The sequence below is a fragment of the Nannospalax galili genome, unplaced genomic scaffold (genome assembly GCF_000622305.1).
Source record: "Nannospalax galili isolate Female #2095 unplaced genomic scaffold, S.galili_v1.0 scaffold385, whole genome shotgun sequence".
NCBI lineage: Eukaryota > Metazoa > Chordata > Mammalia > Rodentia > Spalacidae > Nannospalax > Nannospalax galili.
The window spans coordinates 614,968-635,377 of NW_008354956.1; the positions used below are offsets into that span (position 1 = coordinate 614,968).

Here is a 20,410-nt window from a genome sequence, read left to right on the forward strand (position 1 = left end):
CGCCTGAGGAAGCCAGGCACTTCTGACTTATACAGGGAGGTAGTCCGGAAGTACAAGTGAACCAGGTTCCTTCAGGTGGGACTAGATAGTATGGCCCTCCTGGGGGTAGAGTAAGGGGACTGGATTGATTACATATCCCTTGGTAAGGGGACAGGGATAAGTTATAGGTATGACCATAGAAACATGCTCCTTTACCTGATAGACTACCAAGGATGAGCATGGGTTTAGAGCCCCAGGGGCAGAAGTTTCCTTTAAGCACTTTGTTAGATGTGAGATTCTGGACAAAGGAGGAATTTGCTCCTATAGACCTAATGGCCTCTATCCCTAGATAATAAGGGAGTAGGGGGTCTAAGCAGAGCCAGCAGTCCTTAGTGAGGTCTGGATTATTAGCATTGAAAAACTCATAAGTATAGAGCAAAGAATTATATAATTCAGGGGTCCCCATCGAGAAACATCATTGGAACTGACATAATTGGTAGGAGGTGGTTTTGGTGGTAAGGGAGGGTTGAGGACCTTATTAGGGCCAATGGTCACTGGAGGGATTAGTGGGATCTCGAACTTCTGAATAGTGAATTCTGACCCAGGATCCTTTCCAGAGGCATAAAGCCGTATTCCCCAGGTCCTTCCCGCAAGCCAGCTTTTATCATCCCCCTTTAATATTTTTAAGACTAGGGGGTTGAGTTTCCCCATGGTCAACCCAGCGGTGCCACGTTGGAGGGAAATCCATCTATCCTTTGATCCAATCCAGGAGGCAAATATTTCACAACTCCAGGTTCCACAATCCCATTCATTTTCATGGTTACAGTCTGGACCCCCATCTGCTGGGCATCCATAAACCTGTAAGTTTTGTAGATGCCTTTCATGATGGGGGCTCCCGCATCCCCAGATTTGAGGAGATGAGACATGAACAGTTACCCTCACTTGTAAAGAAAACAGGTCACAGAGGTCGAACTGGAGAGTAGGGGGATAACTGGTGGTTGTATTGGTGGCTAAAATCTTGCCATCTGAGGTTCTTTTAACTACCCAGTTATCAGGGGATGGTGTGTGGGGATTTTGGTCTCCATACCCAGTTACAGTTTTTACCATCCAGGAGATAGACTAAGAATTAAGATTCTTTTACCAGTCTGATCTTGAAGGGCTTGTCTATTCTTTTTACCGTCCATGTTTCGGGAATGTGATCCGGATGAGTTCTTTTAACCTGGGAGCGGTGTATCCAGTGGGCCTGTCTGGCAACTTTAACAGCTGTTGGTACAGGCCAGTCCACTTGGGTTCGAGGTTAGGCATTTGATGTCTGCGGACCCAGACCCAGTCACCAGGTTCCAAATCCGCCTGATCAGTGGTCAGCTGGGGATGATCAGACTCACGGAGTCTCCTGCACCAGGCCTTGCACCTGGCTTAGGGTGCTTTGTAGAGCCTGTAAAAGTCTGTGATTAGATATTTCCACCAAGTGTTCCTCTCCCAAGTGAGGGATGAAGGGTGGAGGTCGTCCAAACAAAATCTCAAAGGGAGTAATTTCTTTCTTTCACATAGGAGGTACACCTCGCCTTGAGAAGGGAAAAGGGAAGAGTACTCACCCAGTTACCATCAGTCTCTGTTATTAACTTACTTAAAGTCTCCTGGAGAGTTCTATTCATTCATTCTACCTGACCTGAACTCTGGGGGTGATACACACAATGCAGTTTCCAGTCTATCTGGAGGGAAGAAGCTAAGGATTTAGAGATATGGGCTATGAAAGCCAGGCCACTGTCAGACCCCAGACAAATAGGGATGCCAAATCGAGGTACAATCTCATTTAGTAGCTTTTTGGCTACTACCTGGGTGGCCTCAGTGTCTACCATGAATCTGGTAGGTTTCCCTTCTACCTGTAAAGTGACCCTTGGTTCCTGAAGATTGAGGGAAACACCAAGGCCATGTCCTGCCTCTTTAACAGCCAGGGAAGTCTCTTTTCCCTTGCAGTTAGGGCATTCATCCTTCCAGGGGCCTTCTTTGTAGTAAGTACACTGGTTTCTTCTGATCCTGGGCTTGTCTGACCCATGCCTTGGAGGGTTACAGAGATCTTTCCCGTCCCTCTGAGGCTGCCTAATATCCCTTCCTAGAGAAGCCATTAACACCTTTCTTATCTCCTTTCCTTGTTCCTGAGTGAGGGAGTCCTGGTTAATATAAACCCTCTGGTCTATTTCCATTAACTCAGATATTAATTTTCCTTTGAAGCCCTCTACTTTCTGTAGTTTTTTCCTGATGTCTGGGGCTGACTGAGAAACGAAGGCAATATTTAAGGTCCTTAGGGTCAATAGGGGTGTAGAGGCGGTGGCTTGGTAAAGCCTTTCAAGAAAGGCAGCTGGGGACTCACCTGGCTCCTGTACAGTCTGACTGACCTTAGATAAATTTGTGGGTTTCTGGGCTGCCATTCTCAGTCTCTGCAACAGAGTCTGGTAGTACCTGGAAAGGTGATCCCGCCCCTCAGTGGTGTTGGGGTTCCATTGTAGTCGGGCAGATGGAAAGACCGTCTCAATAACTGTCCGGTCTTGCGAGGGGAGGCCATCTGCCCCCAGGACAGAATGGGTAGCCTCTTGCAGAATCCTGGTTTGTTCCTCAGAGGTGAAGAGTACCTGCAGGAGCTGATGGCAATCGTCCCAGGTGGAACAATAGGTTATAAAAATGGAACTGAGCAAATCAGTGCATTTGGAGGGGTCCTCTGAAAAAGAAGGGTTCTGAGACTTCCAGTTATAAAGATCAGTAGTGGAAAAGGGGGCATAAACAAACAGAGATTGGCCTTCTTCCCCATTGTTTCTACGTGTGGAGGTGACCTCTCACAGAGGTTAAAGGGCTGGGGGAACCTGGGATGTGGAGGCTCCAGCCAGTCTCCATATCTGGTTCCCGTCTGGGTGTGGGATAAGATTTGCATATCACCATCTGGAGGGGAATTGTCATCAGCAGAATCTGCTTGTGGTGGAGGTCACAGAACCTGGGGAATATAGGGAGGGAGGTCTAGGGGATCCTCATTCTCCTGGATAACAGGGTAAAATCTCTTAGGTTTAGAAACAGGGAAGAGAGTGGGGGGGAGCCAAGGGACGAAGTAGAGATGTCCTCTTCGGCTGAGAAGCCTTCTGGCATCATTTGATCCATTGTGGCGAGTCATTAAGTAGATCAACCCATGTAACTATGTAGGGGATCTGGTCAGGATGAAAGTGGTTACAAATCCTGCAAACAGAAGCCGTGATGGTTAGATCATAAGTTCCTTCAGGGGGCTAATTGGTCTCATAGAAGGTTGGCCATTCTAGTTCACACAGGTCTGGAGTCTGGGGGCTTTGACTCAAAAGCCATAGCTTCCTGCTCTTTTCCTAAAATCAGAGAAATTGTTTAACATACATTCCAATGGGGTAGCACTCTTAGACTCATTCTGACCCATGAGAAAAACAGACACTATTCTAAAACACAGAATAAGATATGCACAAACAGACAACACCAACCAGGTTGCCACTAGGTCTAAGACCCAGAAAAATGACCTAAACATTAGACTTCATAGCCAGGCGGGTCTGGGGGTGTCCCCTTCAGTGCCCAACTAGGGGGAGGTTTGCTGCGTCCAGCTTCCTGCCTAATAAGTCTGATCAGATCCCAGAACCAGATGGCAAAGTCACCGGCTAGCCAAAATCAACAGAGAAACCAAAACAAAATGATTTCTGGAGTGCACTCTTACCTTGCTGGTGGTGTGGCGGGAAGGCCTGGGGAATACAGGAGTGGTGAGGACTGAAAAGCAGGTCCCCTCACAGGGAGTTCACCAAAAACGCCAGCACACAAGGCCCTCCGGATCTGGTGGAACCTCCAAATGTTACAGGTCAGAGTTCACAAAAAAAATCACCAACACCACTTCAGTGGAAGGTAGCAAGGTAAAATTTTATTACGACCAGTGGGGCTGTCTATCTCGGGAGCAGAAAGAGCCCTGGACTTTAACCGGTGTGCTGGATAGCTTTAGTGTGAACTTGACTCATCTGGGTTGAGAGAGCCTCAATTGGGACTTGCCTTCATTCGACTGCCCTGTGGCCACGTCTGTGGGGCAGCTTCTTGATTGTTGTGTGATGTGGGCCCAGATCACTGTGGGTGGTGCTACCCCTGGGAAGGTGGGCCTGTGTTGCATAAGAAAGCAGGCTGAGTGGGGGCCAGGGGATCAAGCCAGTAAACAGTGTTTCTCCATGTCCTGTCCTCCTGCCTTCAGGTTCTTGCCTGAGTTCCTACCTTGGGCTCCTTGATGAACTATGACCGACGAGATGTAAGCTGAATAAACGCTTTCCTCCCCAAGTTGGTAGTGGTCAGAGTGTTTTGTTGCAGCAATGGAGAATCAAACTAGGACAAAGGGCCAGGGTTTTCATAGGATTATAGAACACACTGCCCAAATAGAACGTCTGTGGGCCAGTCAGGTTTGTACAACATAGCATATTTTGAATTCATCAGTCAACAGCCTTTCATTGTGCAGTCAAGTGAAGCACGCGTACAACTTGGCAATTTTAAAATTAGCCAAGTACCTAGCCATAACAAGCATTGTAACAGAAGCCAAAATCAGCAGTTACCAGATAGTCACTGAATAACACGGTGGTCTCATATTACATGTCAAGGTGACCTAAAATAGCAGAGCAAGCAAGTTACAGAAGCAAAATAAGCAGTTAGCCAGAAGCAGGATGTCCCAGATCAGCACATTCCGTGGTTTTATGTAGGCCATTTTCACGGAACTCAAGGTTGTTCCCCCTTCTGGGTATTTCCCATAAGTAGGGCAAAAGTCACTGCTGAAATGGCTGCTCTGGGCAAAATGAATAACTTAGGTCTGGTTGCTAACACAATTCAATTTTGAACTCTGTAACAGCAGCTACATAATATCATAAAACTTATACAAGATTTAAGTATGTAGAGAGTAACACTGTTAAAAAAAATCATTTTTCTCTTCAAACCCACGCGCGACTCCTACCTCGGCCTCTGGAGTGCTGAAATGACAAATATGCAACAAAAGAAAAATTGCGGACTGGCGGGAAACACAGCCTTACAGAGGATTCTGGGACATGTAGTCCAGATGCTTTGCGCGATGAGCGCATTTCTCCTCCGGGGGAAAGCGCGACTTTACACTAGCTCCATGGGGCAAATGGGGAAACTAAAATACAATTCAGTATTCTGCGTGTGTGGTTGGTTTTCGGCTGCTTGAGGGCAAGAAAACAAAGTCGGGTCTTCCCCGAGACTCTGAAGAACACCACTCAAGGGAGACGCGCCGGCGCAGACACTTCCGGCTAGTAGGCGGGTCTTGACTCTAGGAATTCTGGGAGTTGTAGTTCTGGCGCTCAGCGTTGCCAGAGCACTTCCGCTGCAGGGGTTGGCGCTTGAGGCCTGCGTTCCCAGGAGGGAGGTGAGCGGATGGGGGTGGACTCCAAGACCTCGTGACGTCTCTTAACCTACTCGTGGGAAGAACGGGGTCACGATTGGGTTGAAGAACACGGACGGTCACTATGGGGGATGCTTCACGAGTCTCAGGGTCTGACTGGAGGAGGACCTGGACCTGGAAGCGTTTGGGATGTCCTGGCTCCGTGATGCCCAGCCCGCCAATCCCTTGCCTTTCTGGCAGCATGACACTGAATGAGAATGTTTCTGTGCCTTAGTTTCCCCTCCTGCCAAAGGGAACATTAGGAGTGCCTTTATACGTTTGTTTTCAGAGTCAATGATAGAACCACTTGCAGGAAGGGAGGCTGCTCTTGGATGACTACTGACCAGTTATATGTATTTATTTATTTATGAGTACTGTTTACATATGTGCTGTGTGTGGTGATATTTTGGTATCGCTGTGTCCGTACATACTATATGTTTCTGTAGCTCTTGTTATGTGTTGTAGTCATGTGGCCCTGAATGTCTGTCACTCCACATATGATGTCTGAGTACAATTTTTTATGTCTGAAAATGTTGAGGCAATTTTTATCTTTTTAAAAAATATTTTATTTTGGGGCTGGAGAGATGACTCAGCAGTCAAGAACACTGGTTGTTCTTGCAGAAGACCGTGCTTGAATCCCAGCACCCACATGGCAGCTAACAACCATCTGTAACTCTAGTTCCAGGGGATCCAACGGCCTCTTCGGTCCTCCGCGGGCATCGCACTACACGGGTGCACTTACCTACATGCAGGCAATACACTCATAACATAAAATAAAAATAAAAAATATATATTTTAAAAATATTTTATTTATTATTTTACAGATGGTTGTTAGCCTGGGAATTGAACCCAGGTCCTCTGGTAGAGCAGCCAGTGCTCTTAACCACAGAGTCCTCTCTCCAGCCCCCTTTCTCTTTTTTTAAAAACTAATTTTATATGTGCATGTGTGTGCCTGAGTGTATGTGCACCACATGCATGCAGTGCCTTTGGAGGTCAGAAGAGGGCATCAGATCCCCGGAACTGGAGTTACAGGTGATTATGACCTACCATGTGGGTGTTGAGAATTGAACCCGGGTCCTCTGCAGGAGCTGCCAGTGCTCTCAACCACTGAGCCATCTCTCCAGCCCCAGTAATTTTCTTTTTTGAGATGGGGGGGGGGTCTTGTGTAGCCAAGGCTGCCCTCAAACTCTGTGTAGTCTGAGCTGGCCTTGAACTCCTGATCCTCCCACCTCCACCTCCCACGTGCTGGGATTATAGGTGTGCCCCATTCTGCCTGGCTAAGAATAGATGCATGTGTTCTCACGTTTTTGGAGAGAAGTTCAAGATGAAGGCATGTGCATGCATGCACACACCTAATTAAAGGGACTTTGCTTCTGAGACCTCCCCGATGATGTGGGAGAATGCTTCTGTTGTCCCTTTGTAGATTAACATGACTACTTCTATATTAACATAATTACTTTTTTTTTTTTTTAAACGTTCAGGTCCAGGGCTCACACATGCTAAGCAGGTGCTCTCACTAAGTTCTATCTCCAGTCTTCTAGTTACTTTAAAAGCAGTATCTCAAAATTCTGTCATATTCTGAGAGCCTTGGAGTTAGGACTTTAACAAGGATTTGGAAGGGAGCACAATTCCATTCCCAACAGAAGCCAACAGTAATGTAGCCTGGTGAGATGGCTCAGTGGGTAAAGGCACTTGCCACCAAGCCCGATGACCTGAGTTCAAGCCCCCAAAACCACATGGTTGAAGAACAGACTCCTACAGGTTGTCCTTTGACCTATACATACACCTTAGGTGTGCACATATGTGTGCACACCTAAATAAATGAATATAAAAAAGTAAATTGAAGCTGAGTGTGGTGACTGATGCCTTTAATCCCAGCACTAGGAAAACAGAGGCAAGTGGATCTCTGTGAGATGGAGGCCAGCCTGGTCTACATAGTGAGTTCAGGCCAGCCGGGGCTGCAGGGAAACCCTGTCTCAAAACGACCTGAAGGAATGAATGAATGAATGAATGAATGAGAACAACAAGGGAAATGGTGAGTTTATTTGGCTCTTTTGGAGTTGTACCTGTCACTGATGTGAGCTGACTCTCGCCTCTTCTTTCATCCTCATTTCCTGCTCTCTTGTTAGGCTGCAGGGGCCTCTGTTCATGGACCTCATAGTCTCAGAGTGCCTGGCAATATATTGGCAAGGAGGAGTTACCCAGTAAGTGTGATTCATGAGCCTGCCCAACACTGGAGCTTTGGGATCCAACCACAAAACGGACAAAATAGATTCCTTGTCTCACTTATTTTGGTGAGCTGTAGAATCCATCAACATCAGAGTATTCAAAAGTCGATGTACAGTTAGGAATGGTATTCTCAAGACCTTGATCACCTATTCACCTGCTATATGTATTTATTTACCGCAAAGCACTGTTTACATATGTGTATTGTGTGTATTCCTTTAGAAACAAATCACAATTTATGTTCGCTGTTTTGTATACTTGCATTGAGAGCCTCACGGGAATAATGAGAACAGCTAATGTTTGTGGGGTGCTATGTGCATTGAGCTTTTTGTTGTCATGACAAAATACCTGAGAGAAAAAAATACTGAAGAGAGAAGATTAATTTTGCCTCACAGTTTCAGAGGCTTTGTTCCATAGCCAGTTGGCCCTATTGCTGGGGTGAAGGCAGAACATTGTGGCAGAGCAGCATGGCGGATCAGAGCTGCTCGCCTCTTGGCAGCGGGGAAGCAGAGAGTACACCGGTGCTATTGGATGTCTCCTTTTATTCCATCTGTGCCTGGTCTAGTGGAAGGTGCCAGCCATATTCAGGGGTGCCCCTGGTTCCCCCAAACCTCTGAAGGTGCACCACTCAGCTCTCTTCTCCTTTGTCTTTAGAGCCCTTTTTCTTTTCTTTAAGGTTGATTTTATTTTATGTGTATGAGTGTCTTGCCTGCGTGTATGTAAGTGCACCTCGTGTATGCAGTGTCCACAGAGGCCAGAAGAGGGCGTTGGGTCCTCTGGAACTCCTGTTACAGATGATTGTTAGTCATCATGTGGGTGCTGGGAACCAAATCTGGGTCCTCTGCAAGAGCAGCCAGTGCTCTTAACTCCTGAGCCATCTCTCCAGCTCCTTTAGTCCTGTTTCCATTTCAGTACCTGTCTGTTGTCCCTTGCTCTGAGTTAATCATTTTTCTATCTGTGAGACCATAGATTCCTATCTATCTGTTTTTGTCTTCAGAAGCAACAGAAAGACAAGGCTTACAATGCTGGCTCCAGTGTGAGAGCTGGGCTCAGGACCACGCCTGCCTCCCACCCAGTGGGTGGGACAGCTGTTGTGTTGGTTGGTTGATGCCCTAAGATGTCAGGTACTTCCTCAAGGGCACTGCATGCCTCTGTTCATCTATTCCACATAATAGTCCTGGGACTGACATGCTGTTTCTGTCCTTTTTTACAGCTGAGGATGCGCTCAGTGGTTCAGCTGGTTAGTCCAAAGTCACACGACTGACAAACAGTAGCTTCTTCCCAGGTATGTGAGGGACCGTCTCAAAACAGTGCAAGCCAGTGCTGCTCAGGGCTCCTGTCATGAACTTAACTGTAAAGTGAAACATTACAATTTTTGTTGTTTTATTTTTCATTTATTTATTTAATATTGAGATAGGGTCTCAGTATGTAATCCCGGCTGGTCTTGAACTAGTGGTAATCCTCCTGTGTCAGTCTCTCCTGAGTGCTGGAATTACAGGTGTGTGCCTCCATGCCCAACTCTGTGCGTGCGTGTGTGTGTGTGTGTGTGTGTGTGTGTGTGTGTGTGTGTGCGCGTGTGCGCGTGCGCAGGTGCATTCAGAGGCTGACACTGGGTGTCCTGCTGAACCACTCTCTGCCTTGTTCCTTTGAGACAGTGTCTCTCACTGAGCCTGGAGATAGGTTAGCAGCCAACAAGCCCCAAAGATCCTCCTGCCTTTACCCCCCATATCACTGACGTCACAGGCTCAGGTGTGACTGTGCCAGGCCTTTGCGTGGGTGCTGGGAATTTGAACTCTGGTCTTCATGTTTGTGCAGCAAATGTTCTTACCCACTGAATCATCTTTCCAGCCCATTTTATACATATATATATATAGTAGCTTGTTAATTTTAATAATGTACTGATTATCAATTTGAGGCTAAATAAATCTTAGAGAAGTTTTATTAAGTTTTCTTTATCTCCGTGTTTTTATTGATCTGGGGAGATGGATGGCTCAGTGGTTAAGAGCACTGGTGGTTCTCACAGAGGACCCAGGGTCAGTTCCCAGCACCCACATGGCAGCTAACAACTGTCCTTAACCCCAGTTCCAGGGGATCTGATGCCTTCTTTAGCCTCTGTGGGTATTGCATGGCACAGGTGTACTTACATACATGCAGGGAAAACACTTATATGCCTAACATTTTAAAATTAATTTTTATTTTTAATTCCATGTGTATGTGTCTGTGTCTGGTTATATGTGAGTGCAGGTTCCTGCAGAGGCCAAAAGATAGCATCGGGTCACCTGGTGCTTGAGTTACAGACAGTTACAAGTCACCTGATGTGGGTGCTGGGAGCCGAACCCTGGTCATCTGCAAGAGCAGCAAGGCTTCCTAACAACAGAACCATCTCTGTAGCCCAATGAAATAGTTTTTGTTAGGCTCTCCTGTTAACAAGGTAAGTTTTGCAAGATCCTATGTTCGTTGAAAGCTCATCATCCATATAGTTCATAGAGACAGTGGTTACCAGTGGCTGTGGGGTTGGGGTTGTGAGTGATGGGTACAGAGGCACAGTCTGGGCTGATGCTCATGTTCTGATGAACTATGGTAGTGGTTGTACAACCATGTAAGTGAGCTTACTAAAGTATACACTTAAAATGGCTGGAGAGGTGGTTCAGCGGTTAAGAGCATTGACTGCTCTTGCAGAGGACTCAGGTTCGATTCCCAGCACCCACATGGCAGCTATGAACCGTCCTTAACTCCAGTTCCAGGGGATCTGATGCCCTCTTCTGACCTCCGTGGCTATTGCATGACATGGGTGCACTTACACACATGCAGGCAATACACTCATGCATGTAAAATGAAAATAATACATTTTTTAAGAAAATGATTCAAATGAAGCCAGTCATGGTGGGATGTGCCTATAATCCCCAGCTCATAGATGGTGGATGCAGGGGAATGAGAAGTTCAAGACCAGCCTTGGCCACATAGCAAATTTGAGGCTACCCTGGGCTATGTGAGATTCTGTCTCAAAAAATCTGAAACAAACAACAAAAAAGATTAAAACAGTAAATTTAATTTATTTTATTTTGATTTTTAATTATGTGTATGTATATCAGGGGAAAGGTGGTGTGTGCCCATAAATGTATGTGTCTGTGGATGCCAAAGGCATTGGATCCCCTGGAGCTAGAGTTATAAATGGTTGCGAGCTGCCAGATACAGGAGCTGGGAACCAAATTCAGGTCCTCTGGAAGAGCGGGAAGCCTCTTACACACTGAGCCATCACTCCATCCCCCAAAATACATTTTATATTATATAGTTTACTAACATAACTGCAGTCATCTGTCGTCTTTAAGTGTTGTTTAAAGGCGTCAAGTGAAAAATGACAGAAGAGGAAAATAAGAAAATCCAGAGGTTGAAAGAGATTTTCAGCCAATTAGAGCAGCAATCTCTGAAGGCTCTATTGATGGAAACCATTTATGAGGACCGGTTTTGTCACCAAATAGTACCTGCTTTTCAGCAGTTAAGGGATAAGACACTGTGAAAGTATTCTTTGATCTTTTATCTGACTTTAAAGTAACTTTTAAGACAACCCTGTGATATTGAGTCTCTCACTGCTAAATATTTCCATTTTGTAGATGAGGCATGACACTTGGAGGCTGAGGCAGGGAGGGCAAAAAGTTCAAGAAACAAACAAGGGGCCGGGCATGGTGTCACACCTTTGCTCCTCGTGCTTGGAAGGCAGAGGCAGGAGGATCTCTGTGAGATCGAGGCCAGCCTGGTCTACATAGCTAGTTCCTGGCCAGTTGTGGCTACAGGAAAACCCTGTCTCAAAAAGATTCCCTGCCCCCCAAAAAAATCCTTAACCCCAGTTCAGGAGATCCCACACCCTCTTCTAGCCTCCCTCGTCACTGTAAGCACTTACATGCAGGCAAAACACTCCTACACATTAAAAAAAAAAAAAAAGCAAACACAAGAACCAAACTCACACCCACGAAGAGCTGAAGCACAGAGATCCTAACAATCTGTCCAAGGTTTCACAGCCACTGAGTTGCAGTGCTGTGAATCTAGGCTTTTGAGCCCCCAGTACTCCTTTACCCTGAGTACTTGATTGCATTTCTGCTGTCCTGAGATTCTGAATCATAACCTCAAGACCCGCAGGTGACCGTGTGGCATGAGTGAACTGGGTGGGGTTGGCCATGTGTCTTATTACCAGGGTTCTGAGTTGACAGAGTGAGGTGTGTCCGGACTCCAGCTCCCTCTGTCATCCAGACACACCAATGATTGGACACCGTGGCAGTTCTTCACACAAAGCAGCCACATGGGCCAGAGACACCCCAGACCAGACTCTGACGGGTCGTCTCCTCTCTCTCATAATGTCTTCCTAAGACAGCTGTTCCCAGGACGAGGAGGCCAGAATGACCAAGTTCAAGGTGAGCTGAGCTTACTTTTCTAGGTTTCAAATTGTCTAATTTCTCAAGGATTTCATACATCTTGCTTCTTTCTCTGAACAAGAATTAAGGCATTTAAGAACCTGTTGTGTGTTAGATGTTTGTTACCTTTTATTTTAATATAGATTCATTTTTGTTTCTTAAAAATCACTTTGTGCCAGGCATGGTGGCGCATGCCTTTAATCCCAGCACTTGGGAGGCAGAGGCAGGTGGATCTCTGTGAGTTCAAGGCCAGCCTGGTCTACATAGTGAGTTCTAGGACAGCTGGGGCTACAGGGAGACCCTGTCTCAAAAAGACCAAAAAAAAAGAAAAATCACTTTGTAATTAGATAAATGGACATAGGATGGAAAAGCAAATAACAGCGAATAAATTCTTATTCAATTTTCCTTGTAAAACCACCCCATTTTCCTGTCTTCTATTTTTCATGTATCATGATGGTTTATTTATAATCATTATGAAGATAAAATTCTTAAATTACACTTTTTCAAGGAATATTATATGTACATCCTAAATTTTTTCCCCCTAAATTTTTTTTTTCCTTTTGTGCCAGAGGTCAAATCCAGGGCCTAGCCTGTGATAGGCCAGGGCTCTACCACTGAGCCACACCCCAGCCCCTCACTGGGGAATTCTAGGCAGGGGCTCTACTCCTGAGCCACACCCCAGCCCCTCACTGGGGGATTCTAGGCAGGGCCTCTACCACTAAGCCACACCCCAGCCCCTCACTGGGGGATTCTAGGCAGTGTTCTACCACTGAGTCACACCCGCAGTCCCTCACTGGGGGATTCTAGGCAGGGGCTCTGCCACTGAGCTATTATATCCCAAGGCTTGATTCTTTTCAGATAGAATATTGCTATGTAGCTAAGTCTGTTCTCAAACTCATAATCCTCCTGCCTCATGCTCCTTAGTGCTGGGATTGTAGGCGTGATCTGTCATCTACACCCTATGTTTTTTGTTTGTTTTGTTGTTTATTTTGTTGTTGTTGTTTTTGTCTTTTTGAGACAGGGTCTCCCTGAAGCCCCAGCTGTCCTGGAACTCACTATGTAGACCAGACTAGCCTTGAACTCACAGAGATCCACCTGCCTCTGACTCCCGAGTGCTGGGATTAAAGGTGTGTACCACCACACCCGGCTATACCCTACATTATATTCTCTACATTATATTACATATATTACATTATATTCTCTACATTATATTATATAATGCCTACATTATATTCTCTTAAATGATATGATCTGTAGAAGGAGGGGTGAATGTAGCCAGTGTTTTTTCTTTATCCACAGACATTTAGATAGTTCACACATTATAGTAATGTTTATATAAATAAAAGCATTTTCCCCCAAAATAAATTTGAAGGAGTTTTGCTGCTATTTGTTCCTAATGTTTAGGAATACAAAATTGAAAATATACTTTGATACATGTATCAAAGCTGCGCCTCTTCCAGTAGGCCTCTATTGAAAGATTAAGGTGGCATGTGTTTGATGTTGTAGGAGATGGTGACATTCGAAGATGTGGCCGTGGTCTTCAGTGAGGAGGAGCTGGGGCTGCTGGACGCTGCCCAGAGGAAGCTGTACCAGGATGTGATGCTGGAGAACTTCAGGAATGTGGTCTCCCTGGGTGAGCAGATGCTGGATTTGAGCACAAGTCCACGTGCCGTCTCTGGCCTTGGATATGCTTGGAGCTCTTGAAGTAGTTTCTGGTTTCCTAACATCATGACAAACAGAGCTGGGATCTGTCTAGCCTTTTTCCCCTGGCCAATGTGTGTGTGTGTTGTAAATGAGCTGAAAATAGACAGCAAGCTACTATGCTTTTGATCCTTTCTCAAATTATAATCATCTCCCAATTAGTGGGTAGTGATATGCATTTAGTCAAGCACAAATGTTCTTTTTAGCTGAAATAAACTAGGGTTGAGGCACCTGGGGAGAAAACTTTAGAGAACTGGTGTGGTCTCTACATCAGTAGCTCCTGTAACTCCAGGTCCAGGGGATCCAATACGCTCTTTGGCCTCTATGGGTCCCCACATACACATACACATACACACATACAGACACACACACAGCAATAAAAAGAAAGTCTTAAGGGGCTGGAGAGATGATTCAGCAGTTAAAAATACTGGCTGTTCTTGCAGAGAACCAGGGTTCGATTCCCAGTACCCACATGGCAGCTGACAACCATCCGTAATGCCAGCTCCAGGGGAATTTGACACCCTCTTCTGACCTCCATGGCATTGCATGACACAAGTGCACTTACATACATGCAGGCAATACACTCATATACATAAAATAAAATCTTTTAAACAATAAGAAAAAGGGGCTGGAGAGATGGCTCAGCGGTTAAGAGCACTGACTGCTCTTGCAGAGGACCCAGGTTCGATTCCCAGCACCCACATGGTGGCTATGAAGCATTCTTAACTCCAGTTCCAGGGGAATCAAAAGCCCTCTTCTGACCTCCTAGTTGGTCAGTGGAAAAAGGTGGGTGCTACCAAGCCTGATGATGTCAGTTTGAATTCCAGGGCTCACATGGTAGAAGGAGAGAACTAAGTTGTTCTCTGAGCTCCACCTGTACACACACACACACACACACACACACACACACACACACACAGCAACTAACTAACTAGATCAGTCAATCAATCAATAAGGAAACACAGAAGATAGTAGGTCTGATAATACCAGAGCCATTGGCAATCTTTCTAGGACATTGCCAAGAACAGTTTGAAAGAACAGGGAGAGGAGATGATGGAAATAGACCTCTGTCTAATAATTTATACTGATGGCTGTCTGGATATTTGGGGGTCTCTGGAGAAAATGTGTGTCTTCTATTTACTCATATTAAAAGACCGGGAAGTAATAGTTTTGATGCTCTGAAGGTGATACAGTGGAATGGAGTTGGTTCTCTGTGTTCCTTCTTTTCTTTTTGAGACAGGGTCTCCCTGCAGCCCCAGCTGACTTGGAACTCACTTTGTAGACCAGGCTGGATTTGATCTCACAGAGATCCTCCTGCCTCTGCCTCCTAAATGCTGGGATTACAGGTGTGCACCACCATGACCGGCTATGATGTGTGTGTGTGTGTGTGTGTGTATATATATATATATATATATATATATATAATCTCCACAGGCCGTCAGACCATCACACCAGATGTTTTACCCCAGCTCAAGAAAGAAGACAAATTTTGGGTGATGAGGACTACAGCCTGGAACGGTGGCTCTGCAGGTGAGAGGAGCAAGACTGAGCCTGTCCTGCCTCCTGGCATATGCAGAGTTTTGGTTCTGGGGTCAGCAGGGGGCTTTGAACTCCTTATGATTCCCTCCTGCTCTTTTCATTAGTTCCCCATTCGCATTGACTGCTTAGAATAATAGTCATATCATGTCATTCCCCGTGCATGCACATGGTTGTGCAGGTGTGTGCACATGCATGTATGTACACAAGGAGGCCATAGGTCAACATTGTCTTCTCGGTCATTCTCTAAATTTAAAACAATTTATTACGTTTACTTAGTGTGTGTGTGTGTGTGTGTGTGTGTGTGGCACATGGACCACAGCACATGTGTGGGGGTCAGGACACTTGGAGGAGTTGGTTCTCTCCTTTGACCATGTGGATCTCAGGAATTCAGGTCGTCAGGCATGGCAGCACTTTACCTTACCTGACAAGCCATCTCATGGGCTCCCACCCATTTTTTGTTGTTGTTTTTTGAGACAGTGTCTTATTATCCCTCCATCTTGCTCTACAGCCAAGGATGACCTTGAACTCCTGATTTTTCTGTCCCCATTTCCACCTCCCAAAGTGCTGGAATTACAGGCGTGTAGAACCATGCCTGGCTCCCACTTTATTTTATTTTATTTAGTTATTAGTTATGTTTTGGGGGATGTTTTTGAGACAGGGTCTCCTTGTAGCCCCAACTGGCCTGGAACCCACTATGTAGGCCAGGCTGGCCTCAATGTCACAGAGATACGCCTTCTGCCTCCCAAGTGCTAGGAATATAGGCATGCACCACCACACCTGGCTCTACTGAACTTGGAGTTCACTGATTCAGCTGGCTGACCATTGAGCTCAGCGGATCCATCCACCTCCCCAGTGCTGGGTTTACAAGTGCATATGAACAGCCCAACTTTTTGTGTTTTCTGAGAATCAAACTCAGGTTCTCTTAAACATGTACTGTAAGTACTTTACCAACAGAGCTATCTCCCCAGCTCCTAGTCTTGTTTAGTAAAAGACAAGATGCTAGAAATTCAGTGGGGCTTGGTGGTCTTTGCAAGCATAACAAGTCCCTGGAATGATAGGTACAACTAGCCACTTAGATAGGCAGGAGATGGCAAAGGTTGTTCATGTGCCTTTGCTCTACAGCCACAAAAATCTAACTTGTCCCTCATTTGTGAAACTTTGTTGAACTCTAAATGGGTCTGTTAATGGGTAGTGAACGGGAACCTGCTGCACTGCCCCATAACTTGTAGGTCATGTAGACTAGCTAAGGTGATGCGTGATGATAAAGGGAAATGGAGCCTTTCTCTGATCAGGGAACCCTGGGGCTGCAGGCTTAACTCTATAATTTGAGCATCTCTGAACAGAGCATTCAAATGCCCCAGTTCACGTTCTCTCTGAACTTTTAGGAGACAAGAATCTAAACAAGATGAAGTCTCTTCAGGAAGGAGGATTTAGACACCCGCCACACAGGGAGCTTTTCTGTTCACAAATTTGGCAACAAGCAACAAACGAATTAACTGGAGGTCAAGATTCCATGGTAAATACTGGAGAAACTGAATCACATTTGAAATTTGTGCGATATGAATGTAAATGCTTCAGTCAGCATTCATGTCTTCAGGTTCACCACAGAGCACGCCCTGGCCAAAAACCTTATGGAGGGGAGGGATGTGATAAAGGTTCCGTTTGGGGCTCTCATCTTCATGCTAATACAAGAGAGAAGCCCTACAGGTGTGAAAAATGTGACAGCACCTTCTGTCGGTTTTCAAGTCTTCAGTCCCATCAGAGAGTGCATGATAGAGACAAATCAAACAAATCTGATGCATTGTGTAAAGGCTTCAGTCAAAGGCCACGATTTCCCCATCATCAAAGTATCCCCACTGGAGAGAGTCCAAACAAATACGAGAAGTGTAAGAATGCTGGGAAAAGCTCACATCGCCAAGCTCCTTCATTAGTCCACCCAGGAGAGAACCGCTACAAGTGTGAAGAGTGTGGGGTGGACTTCAGTCAGAGCTCATGTCTTCAAGTCCATCAGAGAGTCCACTCTGGAAAGAAACCTTACAAGTGTGAAGAGTGTGGGAAGGGCTTCAGCTGGCGTTCACGTCTACAAGCCCACCAGCGAATCCACACCGGAGAGAAACCGTACAAATGTGATGCATGTGGCAAGGGCTTTAGTTACAGCTCACACCTTAACATTCATTGTAGAATCCACACCGGAGAAAAACCCTATAAATGTGAGGAGTGTGGGAAAGGCTTCAGTGTGGGCTCACACCTTCAAGCCCATCAGATAAGCCACACTGGAGAGAAACCATACAAATGTGAGGAGTGCGGGAAAGGCTTCTGTCGGGCCTCAAATCTTCTGGACCATCAGAGAGGCCACACTGGAGAGAAGCCATACCAATGCGATGCTTGTGGAAAGGGCTTCAGTCGTAGCTCTGATTTTAACATTCATTTTAGAGTCCATACAGGTGAAAAACCCTATAAGTGTGAGGAGTGTGGGAAGGGCTTCAGCCAGGCCTCAAATCTTCTGGCTCATCAGAGAGGCCACACTGGAGAGAAACCCTACAAATGTGGTACCTGTGGGAAGGGCTTCAGTCGGAGTTCAGATCTTAATGTTCATTGTAGAATCCATACAGGAGAGAAGCCCTATAAGTGTGAGAAGTGCGGGAAAGCCTTCAGTCAGTTCTCAAGTCTTCAGGTGCATCAGAGAGTCCATACAGGAGAGAAGCCATATCAATGTGCAGAGTGTGGGAAGGGCTTCAGTGTAGGCTCACAGCTCCAAGCTCATCAGAGGTGCCACACTGGAGAAAAACCATATCAGTGTGAGGAGTGTGGGAAGGGCTTCTGTCGGGCCTCAAATTTTCTGGCTCATCGTGGAGTCCACACAGGAGAAAAACCATACCGATGTGATGTGTGTGGAAAGCGCTTCCGTCAGAGGTCCTACCTTCATGACCACCACAGAATCCACACTGGAGAGAAACCATACAAATGTGAGGAGTGTGGGAAAGGCTTCAGTTGGAGCTCATACCTCAAAGCCCATCAGAGGGTCCACACTGGAGAGAAACCATACAAATGTGAGGAGTGTGGGAAAGGCTTCAGTTGGAGCTCATACCTTCAAGCCCATCAGAGGGTCCACACTGGAGAGAAACCATACAAGTGTGAGGAGTGTGGGAAAGGCTTCAGCTGGAGCTCAAGTCTCATTATTCATCAGCGAATCCATACTGATGATGAGGGTGACAGGGACCCTTCTTCATCAGAGGATTCATACAAGAAATAAACTCTCCAATTTTATGTTTTAATATCTCAAGTGGGTGCTTAAATAATTACCTGGTAACTACCTGAGCTGTCAGCAGAGACAAAAGAGTTGTTTCATAAATGTATGTTTGCTAGACCTATGGTACATAGTTCACACTGTTTGAGAGACCAGACAGCAGAAGAGACCAGTAAGAGTAGAGCTGTGATAGCTTCAGAACCTTGGCCCTCATCAGGTACGTGCAGACAAGATGCTCAGGAAGGACAGATCGGGCCTGGAGTTAATTAGAAGTCCTAAATGTGACAGTCTGTTTCAGTGGAATGTAAACTCCCAAAGGTGGGGACTCTGTTCACTGCCAAATGTCTTACTTTCTAAAGCCCAACACATTGTCTCTTTTCATTAGTAAGTTAGTAGCAAGAAAGGCAGGTATAATAGATCATAGTTCTAATTCCAGCGCTCAAGGGGTTTTCCATGAGTTTGGGATCCACCAGAGCTGCAGTGCGACCATCTCAAGAGACCGAAATAACAGTAAATACGTGCATAGCAGAGACCTCAGGCATTTGAAATATTTTGCTGTGTTGTCTGTAAAAGTTCCTGTAAAATGTCCCCAGAAGTGTTCAGAAGGCTTGTGGGGCCTGTAAACTAGTCACATGGGCTCATTTTCTCAACCCTACTGGGAATATCTATCAAAAGGAAGGTCTCAGCCTGTCAGCATGTCCAGAATCTGTTGTGGACATTTTTTTTATTCCTAACCACTTCATTGAAGTGTAATTTGCACGACAACATGCACAAATCTTGTTTATGGCTTCCTAAATTTTGACCAATGTATGCATATGTATAATAATTATCACCAACATCAATGTATATAATATTTTTACTAAGCAGAAAGATACTGTACACCCCTTTCTGGTCAGTCCCCTTTAATGCCGGCAAATATGATTTCCATACTTCAGATTCCTTAGGTTTGTTTTGAGCTTCCTGTGGGCTAAGTATGCACCATTTGTGGGTTCTTTTTTCATTTATATGTTTATGTGTATGAGTGTTATACCTGCATGTATGTATGTATACCACATGCATGCAATGCCCACGGAGGTCAGAAGAGGGCATCAGATCCCTGGAACTGGAGTTAAAGACAGTTGTTAGCCACCATGTGGGTGCTAGGAACCAAACCCACGTCCTCTGGAAGAGCATTCAGTGCTCTTAACCACTGAGCCATCTGTCCAATTCCTGTTTGCAGGTTCTTTTCTGAACAGATACAGGGAAAACATTGAACAGATTTTACCGTCTATCCATGCTGAAAATTCTCAGTGAGATAAATTATCTATGAAATCTAAGCCAAATGTGATGACTTATGTGTGAAATGTCAGCACATGAGAGGTGGAGGTAAGGGAATTGGGTGTTAAAGGTGAGCATTCACTGCATAATGAATTTGAAGCCAGCCTTGTCTGCATGACACCTTGTCTCAAAAACCAAACAGGGCTAGTGAGATAGCTCAGGAGATAAAGGCGCCTGCCACCAAGTGTGATGACCTGAGTTCAATCTCAGGACCCACATGGTGGAGAGAATCGACTTCCACAAGTTGTCCTCTGGCCTCCCCATGTGTGCCACGGCATATGCCCCCCCTGCCAAATAAAAATGTAATGAACCCTTTAAAAATCAAACCAGAAGCCAGGCATGGTGGCAGCACATGCCTTTAGTCCCAGCACTTGGGAGGCAGAGGCAGGCAGATCTCTGTGAGTTCAAGGCCAGCCTGGTCTACAGAGTGAGTTCCAGGCCAGCTGGTGCTACAGGGAGACCCTGTCTCAAAAAGACCAAAATAAATAAATTAAAAAATCCAAGACAAAAAAAAATTATAAGCCATTGTTTTAACATTTTTTCAATTTTAAAAAAATTTAGCTTATTTTTATC

General features: G+C 45.6%; 1 protein-coding gene across 8 annotated transcripts in view; it reads left to right on the forward strand.

The window, feature by feature from the left end:
* Positions 1–5,316: 5,316 nt before the first annotated feature.
* Znf45 (zinc finger protein 45) overlaps positions 5,317–20,410 on the forward strand; it is a 51,344-nt gene continuing 36,250 nt past the window's right edge. Inside the window, exons 1-8 of one of the 8 annotated variants that reach the window (XM_029555467.1) lie at positions 5,329–5,386; positions 7,531–7,605; positions 8,625–8,751; positions 8,841–8,912; positions 11,990–12,033; positions 13,540–13,666; positions 15,169–15,264; positions 16,659–20,126. In XM_029555467.1, coding sequence (XP_029411327.1) covers positions 12,019–12,033; positions 13,540–13,666; positions 15,169–15,264; positions 16,659–18,526 — 2,106 coding nt within the window. In that variant the 5' untranslated portion in view covers positions 5,329–5,386; positions 7,531–7,605; positions 8,625–8,751; positions 8,841–8,912; positions 11,990–12,018 and the 3' untranslated portion in view covers positions 18,527–20,126. Of the gene's footprint in view, positions 5,387–7,530; positions 7,606–8,624; positions 8,752–8,840; positions 8,913–9,871; positions 10,059–11,989; positions 12,034–13,539; positions 13,667–15,168; positions 15,265–16,658; positions 20,127–20,410 lie in introns of those variants that run through there. The other 7 variants (XM_029555469.1, XM_029555473.1, XM_029555478.1 and 4 more) reach the window with 7 other exon arrangements.